The following is a 24,958-nucleotide window of genomic DNA, read 5'->3' as shown; positions in this document are numbered from 1 at the left end:
GCTGACTGCCTTCCTCTGGCACTCCTTTAAAAATAGCATGTCCAAGACAGTTCACAGAACCACTACCAGCACCATAAGTTACAAAGTATTTATTAAAAAGAAAATGTTCACAAGCACGCTTTCAGCACAGCATCAGACCGAATAAGAGATTCAAAAGAAATGGGTAAAATGCAAGTCCTCTGTCCCTCTCTCTCTATATGCCGTATCAGATCAGGGCTGTAACTTTCAGTGGGGCAAATGGGGGCTCTGCCCCCTTTTGAAATTGCAGTGCCCCCAATGGGCCATCCTTTTGCATTCCTGTTGGGAGTCCACCACAATACAGAGCAGCAGGGCTCCTCTAGTGGGGGTGGCTGAGAAGAGAGCTTTCAGTGCACCTGACTTCAGTGGGGCCAGGAATGCCTTGGCAGCAGGCCCAACCATTCAGGTGGCAATGCTGGGCTAAAGGGATGGCAAGGCATTGGGTGGTGAGGCAGGCTGAGGGCTTTGGCACAGCTGTTGTTGCTGCCGCCAATGGGTCATGCATGTGGAGTGAGGTGGTAACGCTGGGCTGTGATGGGGAAGTCTGGCTGCAGCTCAGGATGCTGAGCAAGGCAGTACAGAGGAGCACTTGGACAGTGTCCTGTCCCTGCTGGCAGTGATGCTGTGCTGCAGGGAGAGCAAGGCATCGGGTGGCAAGGCAAGTTCAGGGCTTCAGTGGGGCAGGGCTGCTTCTACTGCTGGGAGGCCATGTGTGTTGAGGGAGGCGGTGGGGGCAAGGCTGGCTGCAGCTCCAGATGCTGAAGCAGCTGAGTGAGGCAACATGGAGGAAGCTAAAGGATCATGTCATGGAGCAGTGGCTGAGGGTGAGGAGGTAGAGGGTGAGGCCCGGCTCCCAGCATGATTAAATCCACAGCTGGCACAGCCTCCTCTCCCCAGGGCTTTGCCTGTCCCAGAAGACACCGGCACACCCCCCCCCCCCGGGTCTTTAAATCCTTTTTTAAAAAATAAATTAAATCCATAGCTAGGCATTTAAAAATTTTTTAGATATGGCCCTGTATCAGATGTTAAAATATAGGACAGGCTCCTAAAGCTTAGTAAGTTATAGATCTCTATAGAGCTCCACAACCTGGAAGCTTCCTGTAGATCTCTAATTCAGCACATGGTCAGTGGCTAGCTCCTCCAGACCTCTGTTAAGAGTTCTGTCTACCCTTATGAACCCAATGCAAAAAATACCTCCTCCTTGATTTAAGGAGTTTTATCTTCTCCCTTTCCCCTCCCATTGACCAAGTCAGGTTAGGTCAGAGAACCTTTTCCAGAGGTCTCATGAAATTTCCTTCCTGGAGATAATTCCTGGAGCCTTTATAGTCTAAAGTTCTCCAGATCCCTGTTTCCTGCTAGGAGAAGGGGGAAATCTTGACCTATCCATTATCTGTCCTGCTAGATCTATTAGCATTTGTATGAAGGTAAGTCTGGAAATCAATTGGACTGACTTCCCTCCTTCCAGCTTGCTCTGTGTCCTTTTAAAACTCAGTGAAAGTGTTGCTCATTTCAGGCCAAAAATAAAAATGCATTTCTTCGTGAGACTGGTTGCTGCAGCAACTGGGACAAGATCATCTATTGCTTCTAAAGCTTCTTGGATTGGAAGAGTCTTCTTGATTGCCCCACCGACTAGGATACACTTCTGAATTACTGTGAGGTTCTGTGACTGGTCTCCCCATGTCTTATTCTTTCCCCACATGCAATGCCTGTAATGTTCACAGCAAGTCTGCTTTTACTGCCACAAGTTCTAGATGACTGAAAAAATACTATCAGTAACTTTTCCCCTCTTAACATTGAGGGTAGTTTTTGTTTGCTGAATGGCAAACTGTTGCAACCAGGATAAACTGTTTGTTTCCTCTATAAAATGCTCTCAAAAGAGATTTTGGTGATAGGCCAATTAATTTGATCTGTTAAAAACCAGGCAATTGATCCACTAGAAGTTGGCCAACTGTATGCATTTCATTTTTAAGTAGCCAGCAAGCAGAGGATGGCTACTGCTCTAGGCTGATGAGCTTACTGCTATCTACTAGTGGGCAGTATCTTGTTCTGTACCTTCTGCCCGGCCTGCTTGAGCATGTAGCAAAATGCTTCATATGTACAATTTTGTGGCTTCATGAATAACACAGAAGCTGGAAAGCAGATGTGATTAATTTCCAGGTTTTCCATTCCCTGTGTATGTCTGCCTTTCTGCATCTGGCCTGTGTCTCTCACTTTGTGCATAGTATATTCATAGCAGCGTGTACCTTTTGTGAGTGTTTCCTGAATAACAACAGCTCAGGGAGACAAGTAGCTTAGTGGGCTGATTTCCAGACTTTCCAAAAGCTCTCTCCCAGGCTTTTCTTTTTGGATGCTTTTCAGAGAGTGTTAAGTCTTGACTTTTAGCATGCTTTGGTGTATATCCTTTATTCCGGTATATTCCTGCTTCCTTCCCTGCTCCCAGTCCTTCTAATTCTTGGCCTGGTGATTGTCTACAAATGAGTAACTGTGTCTTGAAACATCTGAGATGTATTGTACCTGTCAGTCTTATTCTATGCATTTGGTGAAGCGAAGAGGTCTTGGTCTCCTGGGAACCTCACAGGTGAGAACCTATTTCAGGGATGTTGAAGCTGGTGACAACACTTCTTATACTGGTCTCAGTTTATATTCTGAATGGTTTTTGAACTTCCAGTATGAAACCAGAGCATCCCAGAATATGCCAAACCGTTTGGAACTTATTTAAAGCCACATATTCAAAGCTCTGTTGTCAGAATTTGGCTTTTCAGATTTTTTTAAGGTGTGTTGGAATGCTAGGACACTTAGATTTAAAGTCAGTAGGATGGGTCAAAAGTCATTCTTTGCTAGCAAAAGGGCAGTTCCAGTTTTTCAAAAGTGGTTATGATTTGTGCTGGTTCCTCCCTTCTAATATGAGCACTTAGGTTACATCTGTGCTGTTCTCAAGAGTCTCCTCACTCCCAAAATGCTTTTGGGAGCATAGCAGGCTTCAACAGGAAGTGGGAGGCAGAAAGGTTCTTATTTCCATAGGTCAGGGGTGGCCAATGATAGCTCTCCAGATGTTTTTTGCCTACAACTCCCATCAGCCTCAGCCATTGGCCATGTTAACTGGGAGTTGTAGGCAAAAAACATCTGGAGAGCTACCGTTGGCCACCCCTGCCGTAGGTGGAGGTCTGCTCATGGACTTTTGGTCTTTGAAACCTAAGCTGCATTTGATCTAATATTTTAATGCCCGTGAGGCTGTGGAAAAGGCTACAAATATATATCCAACTGTCATATTGTGTTATGTCGGTATTTTATATTTCTGATATACCTGCTTCATGTATTGTTAAAGGTCCTGAAGGCCCTCCTGGGATAAGCAAAGAAGGACTTCCTGGAGAACCTGGAGGACCTGGTAAAGATGGAGATCGTGGAAGTCCTGGAATGCCTGGACAAACTGGACCCCCTGGAGTTTGTGATCCATCTTTATGCTTTAGTGTAGTTGTAGGACGAGATCCATTTAGAAAAGGCCCAAACTATTAATCTGAGAAATATTAGTTGGCAAACTAGGCCTTTTATGCTCACTCTTGTCTCAGGAAAATTACTAGCAATAATTCCCTATCCCAGGAACAAAGGTACCTCTCATTTGGAATGTGGTAAATATTCAATTTTAAGACACTAAAATGTGGCTTCTTTGGGTTTATTTACAGAGCTGCCCTAAGCAGAGTTCCATCCTTCAGTAGACTTAGACAAGTCTAACTCTGCTTAGGGTTGCACTGTAAATCTCCAAGCATCAATCCAGTTAGTTGGACATCACTACAGTTTACTGAGACAAATGGAACAAAATAGTCATGACTAAGTTTACCCCCGAAGTTTTCAATTATGACTAACTTTAGCTGCGTTGTAGCTTTAGTATCCTGTGAGAGTTGTTCTATAATGTTTGCCCAATTACATTGTTGCTTCCATTGGAAGTCCACTGACAATATAATAACTTCACCAGAAGCTGGATTGGATCCTCAACTGCTTGGTAATCAGGAGTAAAATCACTGTGAAGTGTTTCTTATTCAGCCTAGAAATGCAGCATCTTAATTTCAATGGAAACATGGCTGGCTCAGGCTGTTGTTTCATTGGTGTGTGAATCTCATCCATTGTGTACATTTCATATTTCATTTGTTAGGTTTCTGTTAGGAAATGCATGACCCCAAGTTTTAAAAGCCTGTTCATGTAATTACTTTTTTGTACTATTTATTCAAAGATCCAATTATCAGTTTCCATCTATGATCTAAGAAACCTTTGTAGGCACCTTAATGTAAACAATTTTGAAAAATTGGTTTCTAAATATAATATCATGAAGTGTTTTTTTTAATCATTTGTTTACACAGCAAAAGTTTTAACAATTTGAAATATATTAATCCTAACTATAGAACTGGGTGCTATCATTGTCCCAAACTTCATAGGATTGTAGTAGTAAAAAAAAAAGGTTTACAAGATATGCTTATGCTTATTGTGTTCCTATAGAGTTTGTTTTGCTGCTTCTTTTGTACATTTTAAGCAAGGTATTTCTGTTTATTTCATAAAATGAGAATCAAGAGGTGCTGCTGGCATTCTAATCAATTCAGTTGTACAATTTCCATTAAAATTTGAAATCATTTTAAATATTATTGCTAAGAGAGTCTTACTGCACTTAACCAAAGCTTTATAACTAGCCTTTTCATGATGGGTTTCCTGTTGGCAGTAATAAGATTCTTGATGTTCAAGGTTAAATAAATGTTTACAGAATTTGTGGTATGCAAGTCGTTGTTGTTATGTTTTATAACATGCTATGTTTTCTCAAAGGCACCACACGAGTGACATTCTGCAATGTTTTATTTAGCTGTTTGTACTCTTTACGTGTTTGGTCATCTCTAGGTACAATCCAAAACCCATGTGCATGGAATTCCCAATCTGCTATTTAGTATAGTGTTATCCACACCCATAGGGGTCTCTCACCATACTTGCAAAGCATTTTCCTTGAACGTTGAAAGGACTAGAAAATCTATCCACATGCCACAGTTCTGAGCTCTCATTAAGCAACAGACTTGTGCCTCTTTGTGTATTGAAGAACTCTTTTTAAAAGTAATATATTAAACATAGGTTATCAAAGCACATCTTTCTGTTCTGACAAAATTAGAAAGCATAATTAAGGCAAAGGAAAGTATTGTGGAAGCATTTTCTATATTAGAAGAGTCCAATATAATGTATTTATTTAATTTATCATCCATCTTCCTCATTGAGACTAAAGGAGAATTACATTGTTTACAAAATGCAATATAACACATGCAACCATGTGATGAAGCTTGATTACTGTGGCACAAAACCAGTATAATTCATACAGAAGCCATTCAACAAAATTTCAGTGATTAACAATAAAGTAATTTATAAAATACAATTCAGAATTAGTTTAAAGACAAAGCCTTGATCAGTGCTGAAGGATATAACACACTTTTCAGCTGTGTGCTTTTTCCACCTTTGTTTCTTCAAATCAGCCACATGGTCTTAAATTTTGCAGCATGAAATAATGTAAAAAAAAAAGATGCTTGCTATGGATACTTTGCATTGTTTTATCACATGTTCCAGTAGGTGGCAGCAAAACAAAGCACTTGTACACTAATTATACCCTATTTACTGGCTTGTCACCAAAATAGCTACATGTTGGATGATATTTTGTTGATTGCAATTTGGAGTGTTGATTTGTTATACCAAGAGTAATGCTTTACACGGAAGTATGCATGCTTATATCACCTTCTGTACATAAAAAAATACCTGTATAGGCACAAAAGTTCTTTCAGTTTGCTGATAGATTACAGTTCTCTGCATTTTTACTTTTTGCTGTCTGTGCAAGTATACCCTGGCTGCACCAGGGATGCTCAAACACCTACCAGTTTCACTCATTTCCATTTCTCCAATGGTGATTAGACATCTCATTAATAGACAGACTGTTTGCAACATGCTTGTGGATATTTACAGGAACAAGCTAAGTTGCAGCCATCTGAAGACTTCTCCTGCTTGGGAAATATTGCTCTGTACCCACGGATTTTTTTTTGGGGGGGGGGGGCGGGCGGAGGACGGGGAGGTTAGGAGGGAGGAAAGGGATTGATTCCCAGCTGCCTAGCTGGAAATTAGGTTCTTCTGATCTTCCATACTGGAAACTTTGCTGCTTCCCGAACATGCTGAGCAGTGGCAAATTTAGGCTGATTCCACACTAACCTTGCTCCATGCCAGGCTTCCATTTCTCTTCAGAGCAAGCTGGCAATTTTGCACCAGCTGCCCTGCACTGCCATTTTGCTCAGGGAAAACCCATGATCTGCTGCGCCACAGTGTAAACCTGAAAAAACAGGTTTACACTGTGGCGTGGCAAATAGCAGATTTTCCTTTCGCAAAATGGCAGCATGGAGCAGCTGATGTGAAATTGATAGCTTGCTCTGGAGTGAAACAGAAGCCTGGCACAAAGCAAGGTTAGTGCGGAATCAGCCTTAGCCTCTGTGTGTGTGTGTGTGATAAGAAGTCCATCTAATTTCCCTTCTTCTCCCCCCATGCCAAGCTGTTGAGTTGAGTAAATGAGAGAAATGGGCTCTTTCCTTTTGCAAATCAGAGATTAAAATCATTGCCTCTGTCCTTGCCCAGCTTGGTGAGGATGGAATGGAAGATGAACAAGCTCTTTCTTGATAGGAGTCCAGTCACACCTTAGAGACCAAAAAGATTTTGGGGTATAAGCTTTTGAGAGTCAAAGTTCCCTTCATCATGTATCTGATGCTGCTGGACTTGAATGTTGCTCTTCAACTGCAGTCCAACATGGCTGCCTTCTGGAACAAGCTCTTGTCTCCCTTTTGCAAAGCAGGCATCAAAAGCATTGCTTCCGTCCCACCCAGAAACTAGCTCTTTCTCTGCTTTCTTTTGCAACTTCGCTATGTAGCTTTTTTGCTGGGGGGTGGGGGTGGGGAGGATGGATCAACTCCCAGCTGATCACCAAACAAAGGATAATATTTCATGTGGTACTGGATTAACTGGTCTGCCATGATGTCCTAAAATATTCATTGTCATACTTGGTTTTGGTGAGTGGCCAGGTTCATATAAAGCATTGTTTCTTATTTAAATTCAGGTTCCATTATAACGTCTTGGAAATGGCCATACAGAGTTGTATACCGTTGGGATAGTGTTTTCATCGAAATATGTTCTGATTTTACTTTTTCCTCCTGATGCGATTAACACTTCCCATTACCTCAGCTATTAATAATTTCTTTTAAATACTTCAAATTTCTTTGGAACCAGAGGTTTGGCAACCAGAAGCATTTAAAGTCTTTTCTTGGCATTACTGTGATCTGCTGGGTGGCCTTTGGCAGAACAGTTTAAGACTCTATTGTTGGTGGAAGAGCAGAAATAAAACTTCATGGTAGAGTTGGATTATACTCCTAAATATATTGTACTTCATGAGTGTGACCAAGAGGTGTGCATGAATCATACTATCCATGCATTGGACATTCCAATGGGGAAGGGTAGTTCTGAGACACAAAGAATACAGCTTGAAGGAACAATGGGAAAGGACTTGGTTCAACAGAGACAGAAAGCGTCTCAGGAGGGGGAGCACAAGGGGGGATATTTTGTAGACAGCACCTCCGCTCACAAGTGATTATTTGCTTGCTTGTTTGTTTAGTCAATTTATATTCCACCCTTTCCCAGAAATGGGCTCAGTGTCGATAACAACAGAATAAAACAATAATTAAAAACTTACAATTAAAACCAGAGCAATATAAAACAGTACAATAATCAGAAGCAAATTATAGACAAATTATAGATGAGTTTAGTGAGGTTATGTTCTGCCTCCCAACAAAACTTCAAGTTAGTTTCGGGTTGGATAGCCATGTTTGTAGTAACAGAACAAAATTTGAGTCCCATAGCCCCTTAATGACCATCACAATTTTCCAGAATTTGAGTTTTCATGAGGCAAAGCACACTTTATATCTGACAAAGGGAGCTTGGAATCACAAAGGAAGATATTAGATTTATAACCCATCCATCATTCAGAGTCTCCAAGTGACTTACAATCTTCCCTTCCTCTCCCCACAACAAATATTGCCCTGTGAGGTAAGTGAGGCTGAGAAAGCAATTCAAGAACTGTTCTTGAGAGAACAGCTCTGAGAGAACTGTGACTGACTCAAGGTCAGCCAGCAGCTGCATGTGGAGGAGTGGGGAATCAAACCCAGTTCTCCAGATTAACTACTACACCAAATTCGTGTTTGATGTATATCCTGGAAAATTCTGACAGTCATTAAGATGCTACTGGACTTGAATTTAGTGTCAAAGAGAGTTATTGAGAGCCAGTGCAGTGTAGCTAAGAGTAGCAAACTCAAACCTGTACAGCCACTGCTCCACATGAAGCCAGTTCTCACATGAAGCCAGTTCTCTCAGAACACCATGTGTATGTAGGATGGTAATTTAAGCATTTTTTAAAAAAATTATTCCCCCCACCAAAAAAAAAATATTTTTCCATCTACCTCACAGGGTGTCTGTTGTGGGGAGAGGAAGGGAAGGTGATTGTAAGCTGCTCTGAAACTCCTTTAAGTACTGAAAGGAAAGGTCCCCTGTGGAAGCACCAGTCATTTCTGACTCTGGGGTGACGCTGCTTTCACAACGTTTTCACAGCAGACCTTTTTACAGGGTGGTTTGCCATTGCCTTCTCCAGTCATTACACTTCCCCCCACAGCAAGCTGGGTACTCATTTTACCGACCTCGGAAGGATGGAAGGCTGAGTCAATCTCAAGCCGGCTACCTGAACCAGCTTCTGCTGGAATCGAATTCAGGTCGTGAGCAGAGTTTAGTACTGCAGTACTGCAGCTTTACCACTCTGTGCCACGGGGCTCTAAGTAGTGAAAAGCAGGGCATAAAAACCTTCTTCTTCTTAGTTGAATGTGTTTGAAAATGAGTACAAATCCACATAGCCATTAAAATAGAAGCCAACCAATAAATGTTAAACTGTAACTCTGCTTCTCACTACCTGGGGTGCTTGATGGAAGTTCTGTGAACAGAGCAGGGTTTTGGAGACCAAGGTGGGAAGGAAGCAGCAGAAAAATTCCACTAGGTGAGTAGTGATCAGGAGAGAGAATGGGGTATAAATTAGATTTTAAAAATCAAGCTCATTCCCATAGTGTGCCACAGTTGTTACATGAACAACAGTTCTGCTATTACCCACAAACTTGTTCCTTTAGGGGCAGTGCAACCTCCTCTAGAACAGTCTGTCTACTAAATCCTTGATTTAACTAGTCTTATCTGTATCTGGATTCAGTTTATTGCCCATCCATACCATTACTTCCTACAGATGCTTATTCAAAATCTTTACTGACTGCTCAAATGGGGGGGGGGGGAGGGGGGAATTGGTTTCCAAGTCATCAGAATATTATTGACATTTTACTTCATCATGGCTTTGTGTAGATATTAAATACCTTGGAAGATGGAATGGAATCTTATAGGACCTTATAAAACAAATTGTTGGGTGGGAAGCACTAAGCTGTCAGCACCAATGCCACCAACCAGTGTTAGTCAGCTAGATAGGAACGAGACCTCCTATTTGTCTAATAGTCCATCCAGAAGGATGTCATAATTGATTATACTAGAGGCCACTGAAATGTGAACGAGTTTACAGCATCTTTCACCTAATTACCCACATCAATCAGTTGGAGCAACTCGAGCAATTTGAATCCCCAGACTGCATTAGAAGCAAAACTACTTCAAACTTCAACACAAATTCAGTTCATACTCCTTTATCAAGCGGCTTGTTTTCACATGAGTCCAGTTACTCTTCAGATCGCTCTGCTGTTTGGATTTGACAGCAGGTTTGTGCCTGAACAGTAGCTACTTCCTTTTCTAAGTAAATTTCTTCTTGTGCTACAGGATCACAGGCAAGCTTTGTCTTGATAAATAAGATACAGATATTGGATTTTATTACTTGGGAGTAAGCAGACAATACCCTCAATTAATGGTGAAGGCTATATAGTGGTTTTAAGGTACTCACCTCAAATAAAGGTCACTTGTAGTTCACAAGCATTTAGGATGGTTCATTTAAAAGAGCTATGGTGTAGGTGCTACCTTTTTGCCTGCACAATTGATATCATTTATTATGTTGGTTGATGATCAGAACTGATCATAGGATTCACAACTCATCTTTTTGACGGAGTGATCCAGGCCCATGGGTAGAGTTGCCAATCCTCAGGTGGGGGCAGGGTTGCCCACGGTTTGGAGGCCCTCCCCCTGCTCTGCTTTGGGTGCCCCCACTTTCTCAGATTAGGTGGGTGGCAACCTGGGTGAGGAACTTCTTGGTCATGGCATCAAAGCTCTGCGACTCTCTCCTCAGGGCGATTCATCGATCCCCTGCTGCCAGCAGATGAAAACTTTATTGTTTCATTTTGCATTCCCTCAGGGATGCCTCCTTCCTGATCAATATTTTAATTGCTGTTTTTATGCTTTGTATATGTTTTAACTCTATTTTAAAATTGTTTTACTGTGTGTTGGGTTGATTTTAATGGTTTTATAATGTGGTTTTATGCATGTTTTGAATTGTTAACTGCATTTATCATTCTTGTAAAGGCAGAACGGCAATACACTAATTTCTAAATAAAAAATAAACATAAATTCATTAGCCAGTTTTCTGTAGAAGCCAGGCCACAGGAGGTGGTGGCAACTACAAGCATAGATGGCTTCAAGAGGGGATTAGACAAGCATGGAGCAAAGGTCCATCAGTGGCTATTAGCCACAAGGTAAGTCTGTCGTGAAAACATCATGATGCGATGTCACCCAGAGTCAGAAACAACTGGTGCTTGCACAGGGGACTACCTTTACCATGGAACTCTCTGTTTAGGGCAAGAGATGCTCTGTATTCTTGGTGCTTGGAGGGGCACAGTGGGAGGGCTTCTAGTGTCCTGGGCCCACTGGTGGACCTCCTGATGGCACCTGGGGGGTGGGGTTTGGCCACTGTGTGACAGAGTGTTAGACTGGATGGACCATTGGCCTAATCCAACATGGCTTCTCTTATGTTATGTTCTAGGCCCTGTGACATACAGTCTCCTGAAAAAGGATCCCTCCAGTCTCTCTCTCCAGAATCTCAATCTTTTCTGACTCAAAATGGTAGTTTAACAAATTTATTTCTTTTCACTCACCCCTCTCATCCGGCTCCTCCAGCATTCCAAGACCCTGACTGGCTTTGGGCTGATATGCACTCACACGGATACATGCAGCTACACACATGCACACGCAAACAGGCATACAGGAAACTGGTAGTTGGTAGAAATTAGCAGGGCCTTTGCCCATCCATCAGGATGAGCCACAACTTCTGAGTAGCCATATCCAATTAGGGTTGCCAAGTCCAATTCCAGAAATATCTGGGGACTTTGGGGGTGGAGCCAGGAGACTTTGGGGGTGGAGCCAGGAGACATTGGGGTGGAGCTAGGAGCAAGGGTGTGACAAGCACAATTGAACTCCAAAGGGAGTTCTGTCCATCACAATTAAAGGGACCACACAGTAGTCCAATGAGATGGTATTGTTTCTGAATGCTCCTCCTTGCACAAAAAAAGGGACTTTCTGCAAACACAATATCAGCAGCCCAGGGAGAAGAGACTGAAACCCTCCAGTCCAGATTTTTTTGTGTGTAAAGAACCCCCTCCACTTTTTGTCTAGGCTATCATCCCCCAACTGCTATCATGCACTTGTTCTCTGAGGTGGTACTGCCCTCCCCACAAAGCACCTGAGGACTCTACCACCACCCCCACGCACTGGGTCAGGGGTGGCCAAACTTGTTTAATGCAAGAGCCACATAGAATAAACATCAGATGTTTGGAAGCTGCAAGCCATGAACGGCAGATGTCTGAGAGCTACAAGACAAGGAAGGGATACAAATAGATGGAGGGGGAGGGAGGTGGAAAGAAAGTAACTTTAGTTTTAATGAGGCTGTGGGGGCTTCGAGAGTCACACAATATGTGACACAGTTTGGCCACCCCTGCACTGGGTCAACCCAAGGAAGGCCACTTACCAGCTGCTTAAGGTCCTCCTGAAGGCGGGCCGGCTGCTGCTCGAACTCATAGCGGGTGGTCTTGGCCACCACCACCACCCGAGAGGGGCGGAACCCCCCGCCGGCGGCTTTCGAGGGGAGCTCGGAGGAAGCATCCGCGCTGAGGTGCTGTGGCTTCCTCAGCGGCGGCTCTCCCTGCGCCGCCCTCCTTACCCTCCTCGCCTCCGGCTATGACCTGCCTCCATGGCTTCCTCAGCGGTGGCTCTCCCTGCGCCACCCTCCGCTCCCTGTTCAAATCCTGGGGCGGCGCCAGCAGCATCATCACCATCAACGGCGCTTCAGCTTAACGTCCAAGCTTAACCTCCTTGCCTCCGTCGGGCGGTGAAGCGCAATTGATGGTGATGATGCTGCTGGCGCTGCCCCGAGGATTTGAACAGGGAGCGGAGGGCGGCGCAGGGAGAGCTGCTGCTGAGGAAGCCAGGGAGGCAGGTCATAGCCCCGGGGGCTTTGGAACGTCCTGCGGGCGCCGCCGCCACAGACCGAGGCCAGACAGCCGCGAGCCGGCCGGCCCGCCTTCCCTCAGCCTGCTCCTCAACTGCATGGCACGCGCTCTCGAACGGAGCCACTGCGCATGCGGCCCACCCCCCCGCGCCCCCACATTCTCAGAGGCGGAGCGGGCGATGCCGCTGTGCTGCCGCCACCCCCTCCCCATCCCAGCTGCTCCTCCGAGATGGGCCCAGCCTGAGCCCATCTCGGAGGAGCAGCCATGGTGAAGCGGAGAAGGGGCGGCTCGCCACGCTCCTTCGTGCCGTTTCTTCCCCGGCTTCCGTTTCTTTGGGGAGCGGGGGAAGAGGCTGGAAAACCTGGGGTCCCCCGCTAGGGCAGGAGGATTGGACCCCTATATCCAATCAGTCAGAGGAAGTGAACCAATAACTTTTAAAATTCCTGCATTTTGCCCATGTTACCCATCAAAGTGGTGGCAATGATTTTGAAAAACAGCTTTTAAAACCATCACTATTGCATAAACCCAGGAATGCTGAATGTTAGAAAATGGGGATATATATTTGGTTGAAAGATAATCCATGTTGACAAAGTCTGGAGGTACATGACCTCTAGTTGCTGGAGCACCTTGTCAAAAAAGGGGATATTCACCATCTGTTGATAGAAAGAGATTATCTTCAGAAGTAATTGTCAGCACCTGAAACCTCATTCCCATATGTAAACACACCATTTAACTCTATGGCTCCTTCGAAGCTAAATATGCATTTTCTAAAGAGAGTAAGACACATTGCTAGTGGCTGACCTGTTTATCCAGCATTTGACTTGGTTGCTGGCCTGCTCTCATGTGGCCCTCTGGCTTGAGGTTGCTTCAAATACAAGCTGTGACAAGCAACATTTTCCCACTTCTGTCTCTTTCCTCATCCGTTCCTTCTTTTTCCATTTCTACGTCTACAAATTGCTATTTACGTGATATATTAAGACCCTGTGTTCTAAGTGTCTCTTCTGTTAGTTTTTTTCCTAAATAGATGTTTGTTTGAGAGTATATTATAAAATATAAGAAGATAATAAATGTATTTCATTAGAAAGCCGATGCAGGATTCAGGGGGAAGAGGTAACAAAGATTAAGGCTGGCATAGTTAATGGGAGTTGGGAGTCTTGCCTACAGTCTGCCTCTGGGGACAGGTCCTGGAAAAGATTTCTGATCCATATAATAAGTGGCAGCCTAAATATGGTTTGTATGTGTGTGAGAGACGGAGAGAGATGCTGGCAAAGCTTAATCTGAGTCACAGCACAAATGTGGTTCATCCTGGAAACCCAGGTTCAGTGCCAAATTGGAGAACTGCTTTCATGTGTGTTGCTTTCTGGTTTTTTTTATTTTTACGTATATAAACAATCAAATGTCTCTTTCAAAGCCTACAATTGGGGAGATCATGAATCTATAATTCCACTGTACAAGTAGACTGTTGCCAACTGGCCTGGTGGAAAAAAAAGGTGCAATCCTTCTAATAGAGGCTTAATTTGTAGAACTGGAGAGCTAATGCTTTTCATCGCATGGAGGTCAATAACACCCTATTAAGACTCTACTATCAAAGGGAAATGAGTATTTTTTCTTCTCTAGGTAGTCGGCGATCCTTTGCACAAATGTAATTTTTTTTTTAATCTGGCATGTAAGGTATTACTTCGACAGTGTAATTCTAAACAGAGTTACAGACCTAGAAGGGTCCTAAGCTTAAATGGGTGTAATTCTGTGAGAAAGTCATGTTTCTTCCCTTAACAACTAGGCAACTACAACTAGGTAAACTTGAAAATGTGTGAATCAAGACTGGTGAAATTTCACTGGAGAGGCAATCCAAGATGGCGATGAGATAACACTGCTGTTTTGGACACTCAATGGCTTTGCTTGTTTACATTCTTCAAAAGAAGCTTTCACTGGCTCCAACCAAAATATTTAGATTTTTAGCTGTCTGGAATAATTTGAGTGTACCTCTATACTTAATTATTGGCTGAACGCCTGGTTTTTGATAACATGGCAGCTACATGGCAGCTACATGGTCTTGGACGCTCAAGAATAATCTAACTAATTAAGTTTTCAGAGTTTTCCCACTAATAATGGAGAAGAAAAAGTGAGGCAGACCATCTGATTCTTACTCTCCTTTGAAAACAATGAAACAACCGCATATAGAAGATTTTCTGTCTAAAGAAAGTAAAGGTAAATTGTCTTATTTATTGCCAAACCCATCCAACATGTTGAGTATGGAGGAGGCGAAAGCAGAGGATGAGCTGCTATTGCAACTAGATGCAGACTTTCCCCCTTTGAATGGGGCTGTTAAAGATAAAAATTCCAGCTTAGTTGGAAATACAGAAACACCATTGACTCCTCATAAGAATATAAGAACATAAGAGAAGTCATGTTAGAGCAGGCCAATGGCCCATCCAGTCCAACATTCTGTGTCACGCAGTAGCCAAAAAGACCAAGTGCCATCAGGATGTCCACCAGTGGGGCCAGGACACTAGAAGCCCTCCCACTGTGCCCCCCCCAAGCACCAAAAATACAGAGCATCACTGTCCGAGACAGAGAGTTCCAACAATACACTGTGGTTAATAGCCACTGATTGACCTTTGCTCCATATGTTTATCCAATCCCCTCTTGAAGCTGTCTATGCTTGTAGCCACCACCACCTCCTGTGGCATTTATTTCCATGTGTTAATCATCCTTTGGGTGAAGAAGTACTTCCTTTTTTCAGTTCTAATCCTACTATTCAGCAATTTCATTGAATGTCCATGAGTTCTTGTATTGTGAGAAAGGGAGAAAAGTACTTCTTTCTCTAATTTCTCTGTCCCATGCATAATCTTGTAAACCTCTATCATCCCTCAGTTGCCATTTCTCCAAGCTAAAGAGCCCCAAGTGTTTTAATATTTCTTCATAGGGAAAGTGTCCCAACACTTTAATCATTCTAGTTGCCCTTTTCTGCATTGTTTCCAATGCTATAATATCTTTTTTGAGGTGTAGTGACCAGAATTGTACACAGTACTCCAAATGAGGCCACACCATCGATTTATACAGAGGCATTATGATACTGACTGATTTGTTTTCAATTCCCTTCCTAATAATTCCCAGCATGGTGCACACTGTGTTGACATTTTTAGTGAGATATCCACCATGACCTCAAGATTGCTTTCTTGGTCAGTCTCCACCAGTTCACACCCCATCAATTTGTATTTATAGTTAGGATTTTTGGCCCCAATGTGCATTACCTTGCACTTGGCCACGCTGAACCTCATTTGCCATGTTGACACCCACTTGCCCAGCCTCAACAGATCCCTTTGGAGTGCCTCACAATCCTTTCTGGTTCTGAACAATTTAGTGTCACCCACAAACCTAGCCACTTCACTGCTTACTCCCAACTCCTCATCTACTACTGGGTGCAAAGGAGAAATTCATCTGCAACTACAAAAAGACTCTTTAAAATTCATTGGGGAACATAGTTTACTAACAGGAGATACATTGATAGCTATTTTTCAAAAACTAAATGACATCCTCAATAACCTTGATATATTTGGCAACATGATCAAAGTCTTCAATGAAAAAAAACAAGCAATTATCTTCATACAAGTGAAACTCCCTAAGTTTCCAAGCCAGCCAATTTAAAGGGCCAGATATTATTTTGCCAACAAGGAGTAGATGGGACACAAGAGAAGCTATATGTCAAATCCCCAACAGTTCAATGATCAATGGCAGTCCATTACAAGCTGTTTATTGATACATGACAAGTCAGAGCAAGATGGTCCTTGTGAAAACTGGCTGTGATGGGGAAACTGCCCTCTACTTATAGTTCAAACTTAGACTGTTACACATTCAAACTGAAGGCGTGAAGTGAACAATCCCTTTCCCCATAGTTCTTTCCCAGGCTCCTTGCAGGTGAGAGCACAATGAGACAGAGACTACCTTGGCCATCCCTGAGACTAAGAAGAAGGAATGCTCTATGCATTATATAGAAATAGGAGCAGTGCAAAGCAGAGACAGTGGAAAGTGAAAGAACTCCCTGGCTAATGGCAAGATTCTCTCTTGACACTAAAGAGCAGCTCCTCAACTCAAAACAAATCAGCTGGTGCTGCACATCTCCCATAATTACATAAATCATGGCTGATGGGGAAATAAATGTGACAATCTTTATTCCCTGAGTCAACTTTTAAGAACTGAGATACAACATATTGATCTTATAAAAACTGATAGCTTGCTTAACAACTTAAGGGAGTACAGACTGCATTTAACATTTGCCTATCCAACAATTCCCATTATGCTGTTGAGAATGCAAAGATATCTTGCCTCTTATGGAATTGCAGCTTGTAGAGTTTTTATAGATGGAAGAATATGCCTTTTGGTATTAAGAAGCTCCTCAAATCCACCCCACTCTTCCAAACAAATGATGTCTCCAAGCAGACCTGGTAGAGCCTCAGATGCACAGAGAATGGCAAAGGCCACAGCACAGGAGGCCGAAAAATGAACATGGAAGAGGAGGAGAGGGAGCAACTTGAAAGAAATTTGATGGCCCCTGGAATTCCTTCAATGATGGTCGAGCAGAAAGAAAACAATTTGGAAGCTAAGGAGTCAACACAGTTCTTGGAAGAGACATCCTTGGATCTCCAGCAACAGCATAGTCCTGAAAGTCCCATTATAAAGAAGAGGAAACAGATACATTGGAATAAGACTTCAGAGAAGATTACAGAATGGGAGGAAAACTGGATAAGGAACTTTAAAATCCAAGTTAACTCTTCTGAGGAAGCACTACAAGAACAGAAATCAGATCATATAGAGAGCTAGTATGAAGTAAAAAGCGTCTGGAGAGAGAAACAGCTATTTTAGTGGAAGTATTCAAGCTCTGTATTCAGAATTGATTTAAAATCAAAAAGGCGATAGCCATAAATATAGTTAGTCAATAGAAATGTTATTATATAATTAGTATTGGAAGTATACGTAAATAGTTGTTTTTATCCTCCCTCTCCCCCCCCCCCGGTCCAATGAGGGTACTGTAGTATGAGCTGGTCTGGTAAGTTTGTCTTGTAGTGTATTTATTTATTTGCTATTTTATTTGTAAAGTGATCTTAGGAAGGTGAACCTTCTGTTATTGGCCTTTTCTCTCCACCCCCCCCCCTCCGATTGTAATTGAATTGGGGATGGTATGTCCATTGCTCCAGCCTCTTTCTCTCCCCCTACCCATAGTTGGTATGTAACTTTGGAGTCTTCTTTTTCCCCCTATTGAGAGATTTCAGGTATTTCAGAGAGGGAGTGTGTAAAAGAGATTTCCCTACTGTGATAGGGAGCAGTTTCAAAGAATTTTGTGGGGGTAGTTTCTGATTGAATCTGGGATGTAATGTTGACCTTTCCTGTGTGATTTTTTGTTGATACTTCATTTGATTATGTAATTGTTTTCTGTAGGTTTTATAGCTAAAGTTTACCTCACATCTGAGAACATTTTTTTTTAAAAATGTCTTTTGTATGGAGTGATACATATATGAATTTGCTCTGGCCCCCTCCTCTCCACCCTTAGTTTGCACGTGAACCTGGAGCTTTTCCCCCTTTACTGTTGTACACCCCCTTGAGCCCTGTTTTACAGGGAAAGGTAGAGTAGAACTTGAATTAACTTAATAATACATTTGTCCATTTATCCTTTGGTGTAGGGTTTGACTTGTTTGCCCTATGTAGAGAACCAAAGGGTTTTGCACATGCACTTTAGCATTAGTTCACTGAACGAAAGGGAAAAGAAAGGAACACAAGCAAAGGGGGGGGGAACCCACTGTTGAAACTGACCAGCAGGGCTTTTTTTTTTTGTAGAAACAGCCCATCAGGAACTCATTTGCATATTAGGCCACAACGCTGATATCACCATTGTTTCACACAGAACTTTTTTTGTAGAAAAATCCCAGCAGGAACTCATTTGCATATTAGGCTACACCCCTTGGCACCAAGCCAGCCAGCATTGTGTTCCTGCGCATTTCTGCTCAAAAAAAGCCCTAAAACCAGACATTTTCTGAAACTGACAAGCAGCTGGGAAGCCCTGTTTTCCATATTGCCGAACAGTAGGGGATTCTCCACTGTGCCAGGACTGAGTTCTAGAATCCATTTTCAGTGCCAGATTCATCTGTAGATCATATGAACAAAGGGCAAATGAAAATACCCCTTAAGCTAGAACCTGGTAACTGCAGAGGTACAGAACCTGGTAGCTGCAGAGATTCAACACAAACCAGGGACTTGAAGAAAGACTTTCAGTATTAGGGGATGAAGTTTCTGCATATATCTGGCCCCAGAGAAAGCTCTGCCAAAGATGATTATTACAGAAAAGTTACTGGCCTTTTGAGTACACAACACTGCTAAGTGAACCCAACTGACTTTTTAATTTGTACACATTTGATTGTTTATAAAAGGAAATTATAAAAGGCAATTTCATATGTTCATGAAGAACCTAGTTCCATCTGTGGGACAGGGGAATCTGCCTTTGGGTTTGTGATTTATAATTAAGAGCTCTGCATGTGAAACCACTATTAAAACTGAAAACAAGAGTCACGTCATCACTTTTTATTAGGACCAACCAAAATAATACTAAATGAAGTGCTAGTTTATATGTTCTTCAGAACTCTTCCTCAGGCTGGACATTTAATGTGTGTGTGTGTTTTGGGGGGAGAATGATGAAGTGAAAAAAGTGTTCAAGGCATGATGAAGAAAATTTCCAATCTGCAGCTTCTATAGTCTTTTGCTGGGATATAGGTTGTGCTACAGACATCATTGCATTACATTTATGGAGTGCACTGAAAATCCCTGCAACAGAGAAACAGAAAAAAATGGCCACTTAGCAATAGTTGCAGACTGGGCTTTTCCATCATGCCTAGTTTGCTGATGACTTCTAAGGCACTAGAAGCTTGCATACCATTTCATGACCTTAATCAAAAGTATTACATGCCATTTGCATTTAAACGATTTCTGTGAACAAATACAGCTACCCACGAGCTCTGGGTTTTCAGGTAGCCGGCTTGAGGTTGACTCAGCCTTCCATCCTTCTGGGGTCGGTAAAATGAGTACCCAGCTTGCTGGGGGGGCAGGGAAGTGTAGATGACTGGGGAAGGCAATGGCAAACCACCCCGTAAAAAGTCTGCCATGAAAATGTTGGGAAAGCAACGTCACCCCAGTGTCGGAAACGACTGGTGTTTGCACAGGGGACCTTTTCCTTTCCCTATAAACTAGTTCTAGAGGCATGCTTCTGATTCCACTTCAGCTTCCCTTGCCTCCCTCCAGTCCTGAAAAAAACCATTTTTTTTTCTTTCTATTACTCTCTGAACCCTACAGTAATAGCTGCCCCTCAGCTTTGCATGTCAGTCTTGGCTTCAGCTGTGTCCTGCAAGGGCTTATGCTTGTTTGCTTCTCCTTTCTCCTGCTGCATGTTTGGTGTAGTGGTTAAGTGCACGGACTCTAATTTGGGAGAACCAGATTTGATTCCCCACTTGTCAACATGCAGCCAGCTGGGTGACCTTGAATCAGTCAGTTCTCTCAGAGCTCTCTCAGCCCCACCTACCTCACAGGGTGTCTTGTGGGGAGAGGAAGGGAAAGGAGATTGTAAACCACTATGAAACTTCAAGTGAAGTGCAGGGTACAAATCCAATCTCCTCCTCCTGGCATACTTTGGATGTTTTGTTTGAATTTCTGCCTGGATTTCTGCTTGAATCTCTTGTGTCATGACAACACTGGCTGTAAGAAATCACATACAAATTTATCTGCATTCACACCTCACCTTTCTCTCCAATAGAAAGCCAAAGTGTTATCCTCTGCCCCATTTTATCTTCACAACAACCAATTCAGACATTTTCTGAATAAAAAAAAATTACAATTGATTCCTGTGTTAAATCAACTGGCTCTGTTGTGCCTTAAATGTTTGTATGAGCAGTCAACTTGTGTGACAAATAACTTAGGTGAACTTCCACTTTTGTTCACAGATCTTATTCTGGGAGTGAGGCTTTCCCATTCTGAAATGTCCTTCATGCCATTTGATTGGGCATCTTCCAGGAGTTGTCTCCTGCCAACTGATAATTCTTAGGTCAACTGGTCACTTGTGTGAGCAATAAAATGTGGAAGATGGCTGGCTGAGGTGGTCAGTAGGTGAATCTCTGAATCTTTTAAATATTACCTCTTAATCATAGGGTTCCAGGTGGCTTCTAGATAAAATGGATAGAATTACATTCCAGTAATCAATAAAGCCACACAACAATGAATTATAAGTCCAATCAATATATAATATAGATCTTCAATAATAAAAGCCTGCTCATTGCAGTAGATGAAAATTAATTCAATGTCTGGAAATGTTTTGGCCTGGCATCTGAATCTGAAAAGATCAGGTACCAGAAGAACAGCTTTGCGAAGCTTGGTCTAGAGGAAAAGTACTGCCAAGATGGCCACACGTTACCTTCAGTGGCATTTGAAGCAGGATTATGTCAGCAGAGAGACATGATATGTATGGTTTTTATAAAGGTGATTCAGCAAAACTGGCTATTTCCTGGAAAAGGATCTCCAGTCGGCTTTAAGGGTTCAAGGGTTTTCAACTAGCATAAGATTTTGGTGTAATTATTTGCACACACCCTTTCCAATGCTCTTGAAATGGAGAAGCAAAATCTTGCTTCCTGCTGGCAGAAAGATACGTGTAAACAGGGCTTTTTTGATAGAAAAGTCCAAGCAGGAACTCATTTGCATATTAGGCCACACCCCTGATATTACCATTGTTTCACATTGGGCTTTTTTGGTAGAAAAAGCCAAGCAGGAACTCATTTGCATATTAGGCCACACACCCTGATGCCAAGCCAGCCAGAACTGCATTCCTGTGCATTCCTGCTCAAACAAAGCCCTGCGTGTAAATCACATAAACAATTTTTTGAGTTCACACAGCATATTCTAAGTTCCCTTTTTGAGATATTTGTAGTGCTGTCATAAATAGAGTTATGTCCTACTAATCCCATGGATTTAGGAGGTGTAGGTTTGTTTAGGATTGCTGTGTTCAATCTAGCCTGCAAATGCATCTTTTCTCTTTATTTCTCTCACTAGAGTATGCTCTTTATTTCTCTCACTAGAGTATGGTTATCTTAAGTCTTGTTTTCCTTCCTCTCTGTCTGCCTCCATGATGAGCTAGACTCCTGTAAATTGTGTTGGCAACATGAAACAATCTAGAACTCACACTCTTTCAGAGCAGTCCTATGCTGAGTTACTCCAATTCTGAGCAGAGTAATGCTCCATAGGATTGCATTTACAGACTTCGAAAATTAGGTAGGAGTTCTTGGTCAGAGATATGAACCAACTCTCATGTCTACAAAAACTCATTTTTGTAAGCTTCACCAAACCTCTTACATTATCAACAAATGGCACAAGTTGTTCTTCAATTTGTGGACAGGTTGTTGTTTGCATTGCTGAAGGCAATGGATCTCTTACATAGCAAATTATGAAGAAAAATATCTCTGTTCAGAGTGCCAAGACGTTATTGGCATCAGAGTACAAATGTCTGGGCTGAAAGCAAGAAATCATGAAAGTTCTGGCCTAACACTGTCTAACATCTTTGTTGGAACCTGGTGAGAAAAAAACAAATTTCTAAATGGTGCTTCATTTTTTTTTCTAAAAGCAGAATGAATTTTTATATATGCTGCTTTTCATATTATTTCTCCCAAAAAGGGAGAGGGCTGACATTTCAATACGATAACAAGAGTGCTGGTTTGTGGATTAATGAGAACACCTGTTTTGGTTTGTGTTTCAATGTTACTGAGTTACCTACTTAAACCCCCTCCCTTGTTTCTTTAGTAAAACTCCGTCTAGCAACTTTATAACAGCTCCTTCAGAATGGCTTGTATAGGGATGGGCACGAACCATGATAATGTGATTTGGTTCATGGTGTGCCTGGTTCCCAAACCATGAAACTTCACGAACGTTTAGGAGTAAATGAACTGGTTCAGTTCATGAGGTTCATGATGTGAGGAATGCCCCCCTCAGCATGCTGGAGACACCAAATGCATGAGGGATCTCTGGCTGACTCTCCTCCACTTGTCCTTCAAGTTTGATGAGGATTGATTTTACAGGATTCATGTTATGGCTCCCCAAAGATGGTGCTCCATTGTTTTCAATGGAGAGGGGGCAGCAGAAAAGCAAGAGCAATCGAAGCCCAGCAGAACAGAATCAAAGTCCCAGAGAATCTCTGTAGTAGAAACTGAGGGTGAGGGGCATGTTTGCAAGCCCAGCAGAACCAGTGCCATTGTGGCAATGCCAGCTCAACAGGACTGATGTCTAGCACAGAATCACAATCCAAGCAAAGGGGTATGTGAGTGTAAGCCCCACATAACTTATTTATTTATTTATTTAGAATTTATATCCCGCCCTTCCCACGAGTGGCTCAGGGCGGCTTCCAACAATAGATCCCACATAAAACTAACAATATTTAAACATATAAGGGAGCAATATAACCAGAGCAATATGCTAGTGCCCAGCAGAATCCAGTGCCAATGGGGCAATGCCAGCTCAATAGGATGATCAGAGGCACAGAAGCATATTTCAAGCAGCAGGGGGAGGTGTACAAGCCCAGCATAAGGGATGTACTATTGCCCATTGGAAGCAATGGGAGAGGCTTGAAAGTCCACTGAAGATAATAGAAGCCAGGAATGCCTATTGACTTTCATGGCGCCATTACAACACAAAATAGTGGCAATGAAAATGTGGGGTGGATTTTCAGTTAATGTCTCTGGGTCCAGATAAACTGCTCTGGAACTGAAATAACAATGAAAATGTGGGGTGGATTTTCAGTTAATGTCTCTGGGTCCAGATAAACTGCTCTGGAACTGAAATAACAGGCATGAAACAGGAACTGAAATAACAGAGGAATGACAGTTCTCTGGAATAGAAGGTTGCTCTGGGTCTGGAATGATAGCCATGTAAGTGGAATGGGGCCCCCTGAGAGTAGGAAAAGTCTACTGTCAAATCACCCATGCTAACAATAACGAGATCCTTTGTATTTCCAAATAGATTCATTTAGTGTAGATAGGAAAGGACATATTGCTAACGAGTCAGTGAGAAGATTAAGGAACAAAAGTAGGGGGAGCATTATATAGATGGGCAATAGCAGTAACATTTCAAACCATATCTATAGCTCACTACAAAGTAATTCTACAGAGCTCTAGATAGCTGATAAGGAACCTGAGAAAAGGCAGGGGAGGTTTATAACTTCAACACTTCAGATTCTTCTGTAGATACAACAGAGAGGGCTAATAAAACATGAGTAATTCCACAACAGTTGTAAACCAAATAGGATGAAAGAAAGGGGAACTTGACGTACTGCCCCCCTTAAGCGGCCCCTGAACAGATTCTGGATGTGCAGTGGGGAATCCCTCCCTGCTGGCCTGTGGGCATCATAATGTGCCACGGGGGTCATCTTGGGATAGCTCTGGTTTCTTTCTCCCCGTGTAGGGGCATCTCTTGAAGTTCTGGTGCTTGTCTATTATCGGGAGCCTTCTCTGCCATGGCATCAAAGTTCTCCGATTTTTCGGTTAAGTACTTACACGTGAATCTTCTCACAATGTCAAGTCACCCATACTAACAATAATGAGATCCTTTGTATTTCCACATAGATTCATTTATTGAAGATAGGAAAAGACATATTGCTGACGAGTCAGTGAGAAGATTAAGGAACGAAAGTTGGGGGAGCATTAGCAAATGGCGGTAACATTTCAAACCTAAAGGTCACGAGGTCACAATAATATCTATAGCTCACTACAAAGTTCTACAAAGCAATTCTACAGAGCTCTGGATAGCTGATAAGGAACCTGAGATAAGGCAGGGGAGGTTTATAACTTTGACACTTCACATTCTTCTGTAGACACAACACAGAGAGGGCTAATACAACATGAGTAATTCCACAACAGTTGTAAACCAAATAGGATGAAAGAAAGGGGAACTTGACGTACTGCCCCCCTTAAGCGGCCCCTTTGGGCTTGGAAGGATATTTTTTGTAGAATTGGTGAATTAATGACGGCGCCTCAGATCTCATAGAGGCTGACATACCATCTCTTCGTGGCCCCCTGTAGCTTGGACCCCAGATAATCCACTCTGCTGAATTAATCAGGGAAGGTGTCTCTCCAGTAGTAAACTTGCACCGTATGTTGCTGATGCTCTGAGCTCTTACTTGTGCCTGATGCTACTGGTCTCTGTCCATCCCCGGAACACCCCCCATATCCTTCTGCCGGATGAAGAAGGGGATCTGGCGACCCTACCCAGCAGCCCTGACTTCTTCAGCGAGAGCTAGGCCCAGTTCCTCAGTCTAGGTGCAAGTACATGAAGCTGTTCGCTTGTATGGCGAAATACTCCACCTCTTCTGAGTCTCTGTTGAAGGTGGCAGTCAGTTCTCTGGATCTCCCCTGGTCTGG

At 42.7% G+C, this 24,958-nt stretch overlaps 1 protein-coding gene across 1 annotated transcript in view; it reads left to right on the top strand.

The window, feature by feature from the left end:
* The window catches only part of COL21A1 (collagen type XXI alpha 1 chain), a 137,571-nt gene extending 132,790 nt beyond the window's left edge, over positions 1-4,781 (top strand). The window contains exon 29 of the mRNA XM_060235204.1: positions 3,344-4,781. Coding sequence (XP_060091187.1) covers positions 3,344-3,531 — 188 coding nt within the window. The 3' untranslated portion in view covers positions 3,532-4,781. The remainder of the gene's footprint in view (positions 1-3,343) is intronic.
* Positions 4,782-24,958: the final 20,177 nt, after the last annotated feature.

Source organism: Heteronotia binoei, chromosome 1, assembly GCF_032191835.1.
Source record: "Heteronotia binoei isolate CCM8104 ecotype False Entrance Well chromosome 1, APGP_CSIRO_Hbin_v1, whole genome shotgun sequence".
Lineage (NCBI taxonomy): Eukaryota > Metazoa > Chordata > Lepidosauria > Squamata > Gekkonidae > Heteronotia > Heteronotia binoei.
The sequence above is the reverse complement of the archived record's forward strand: the minus strand, read 5'-3'. Positions and strand labels throughout refer to the sequence as shown.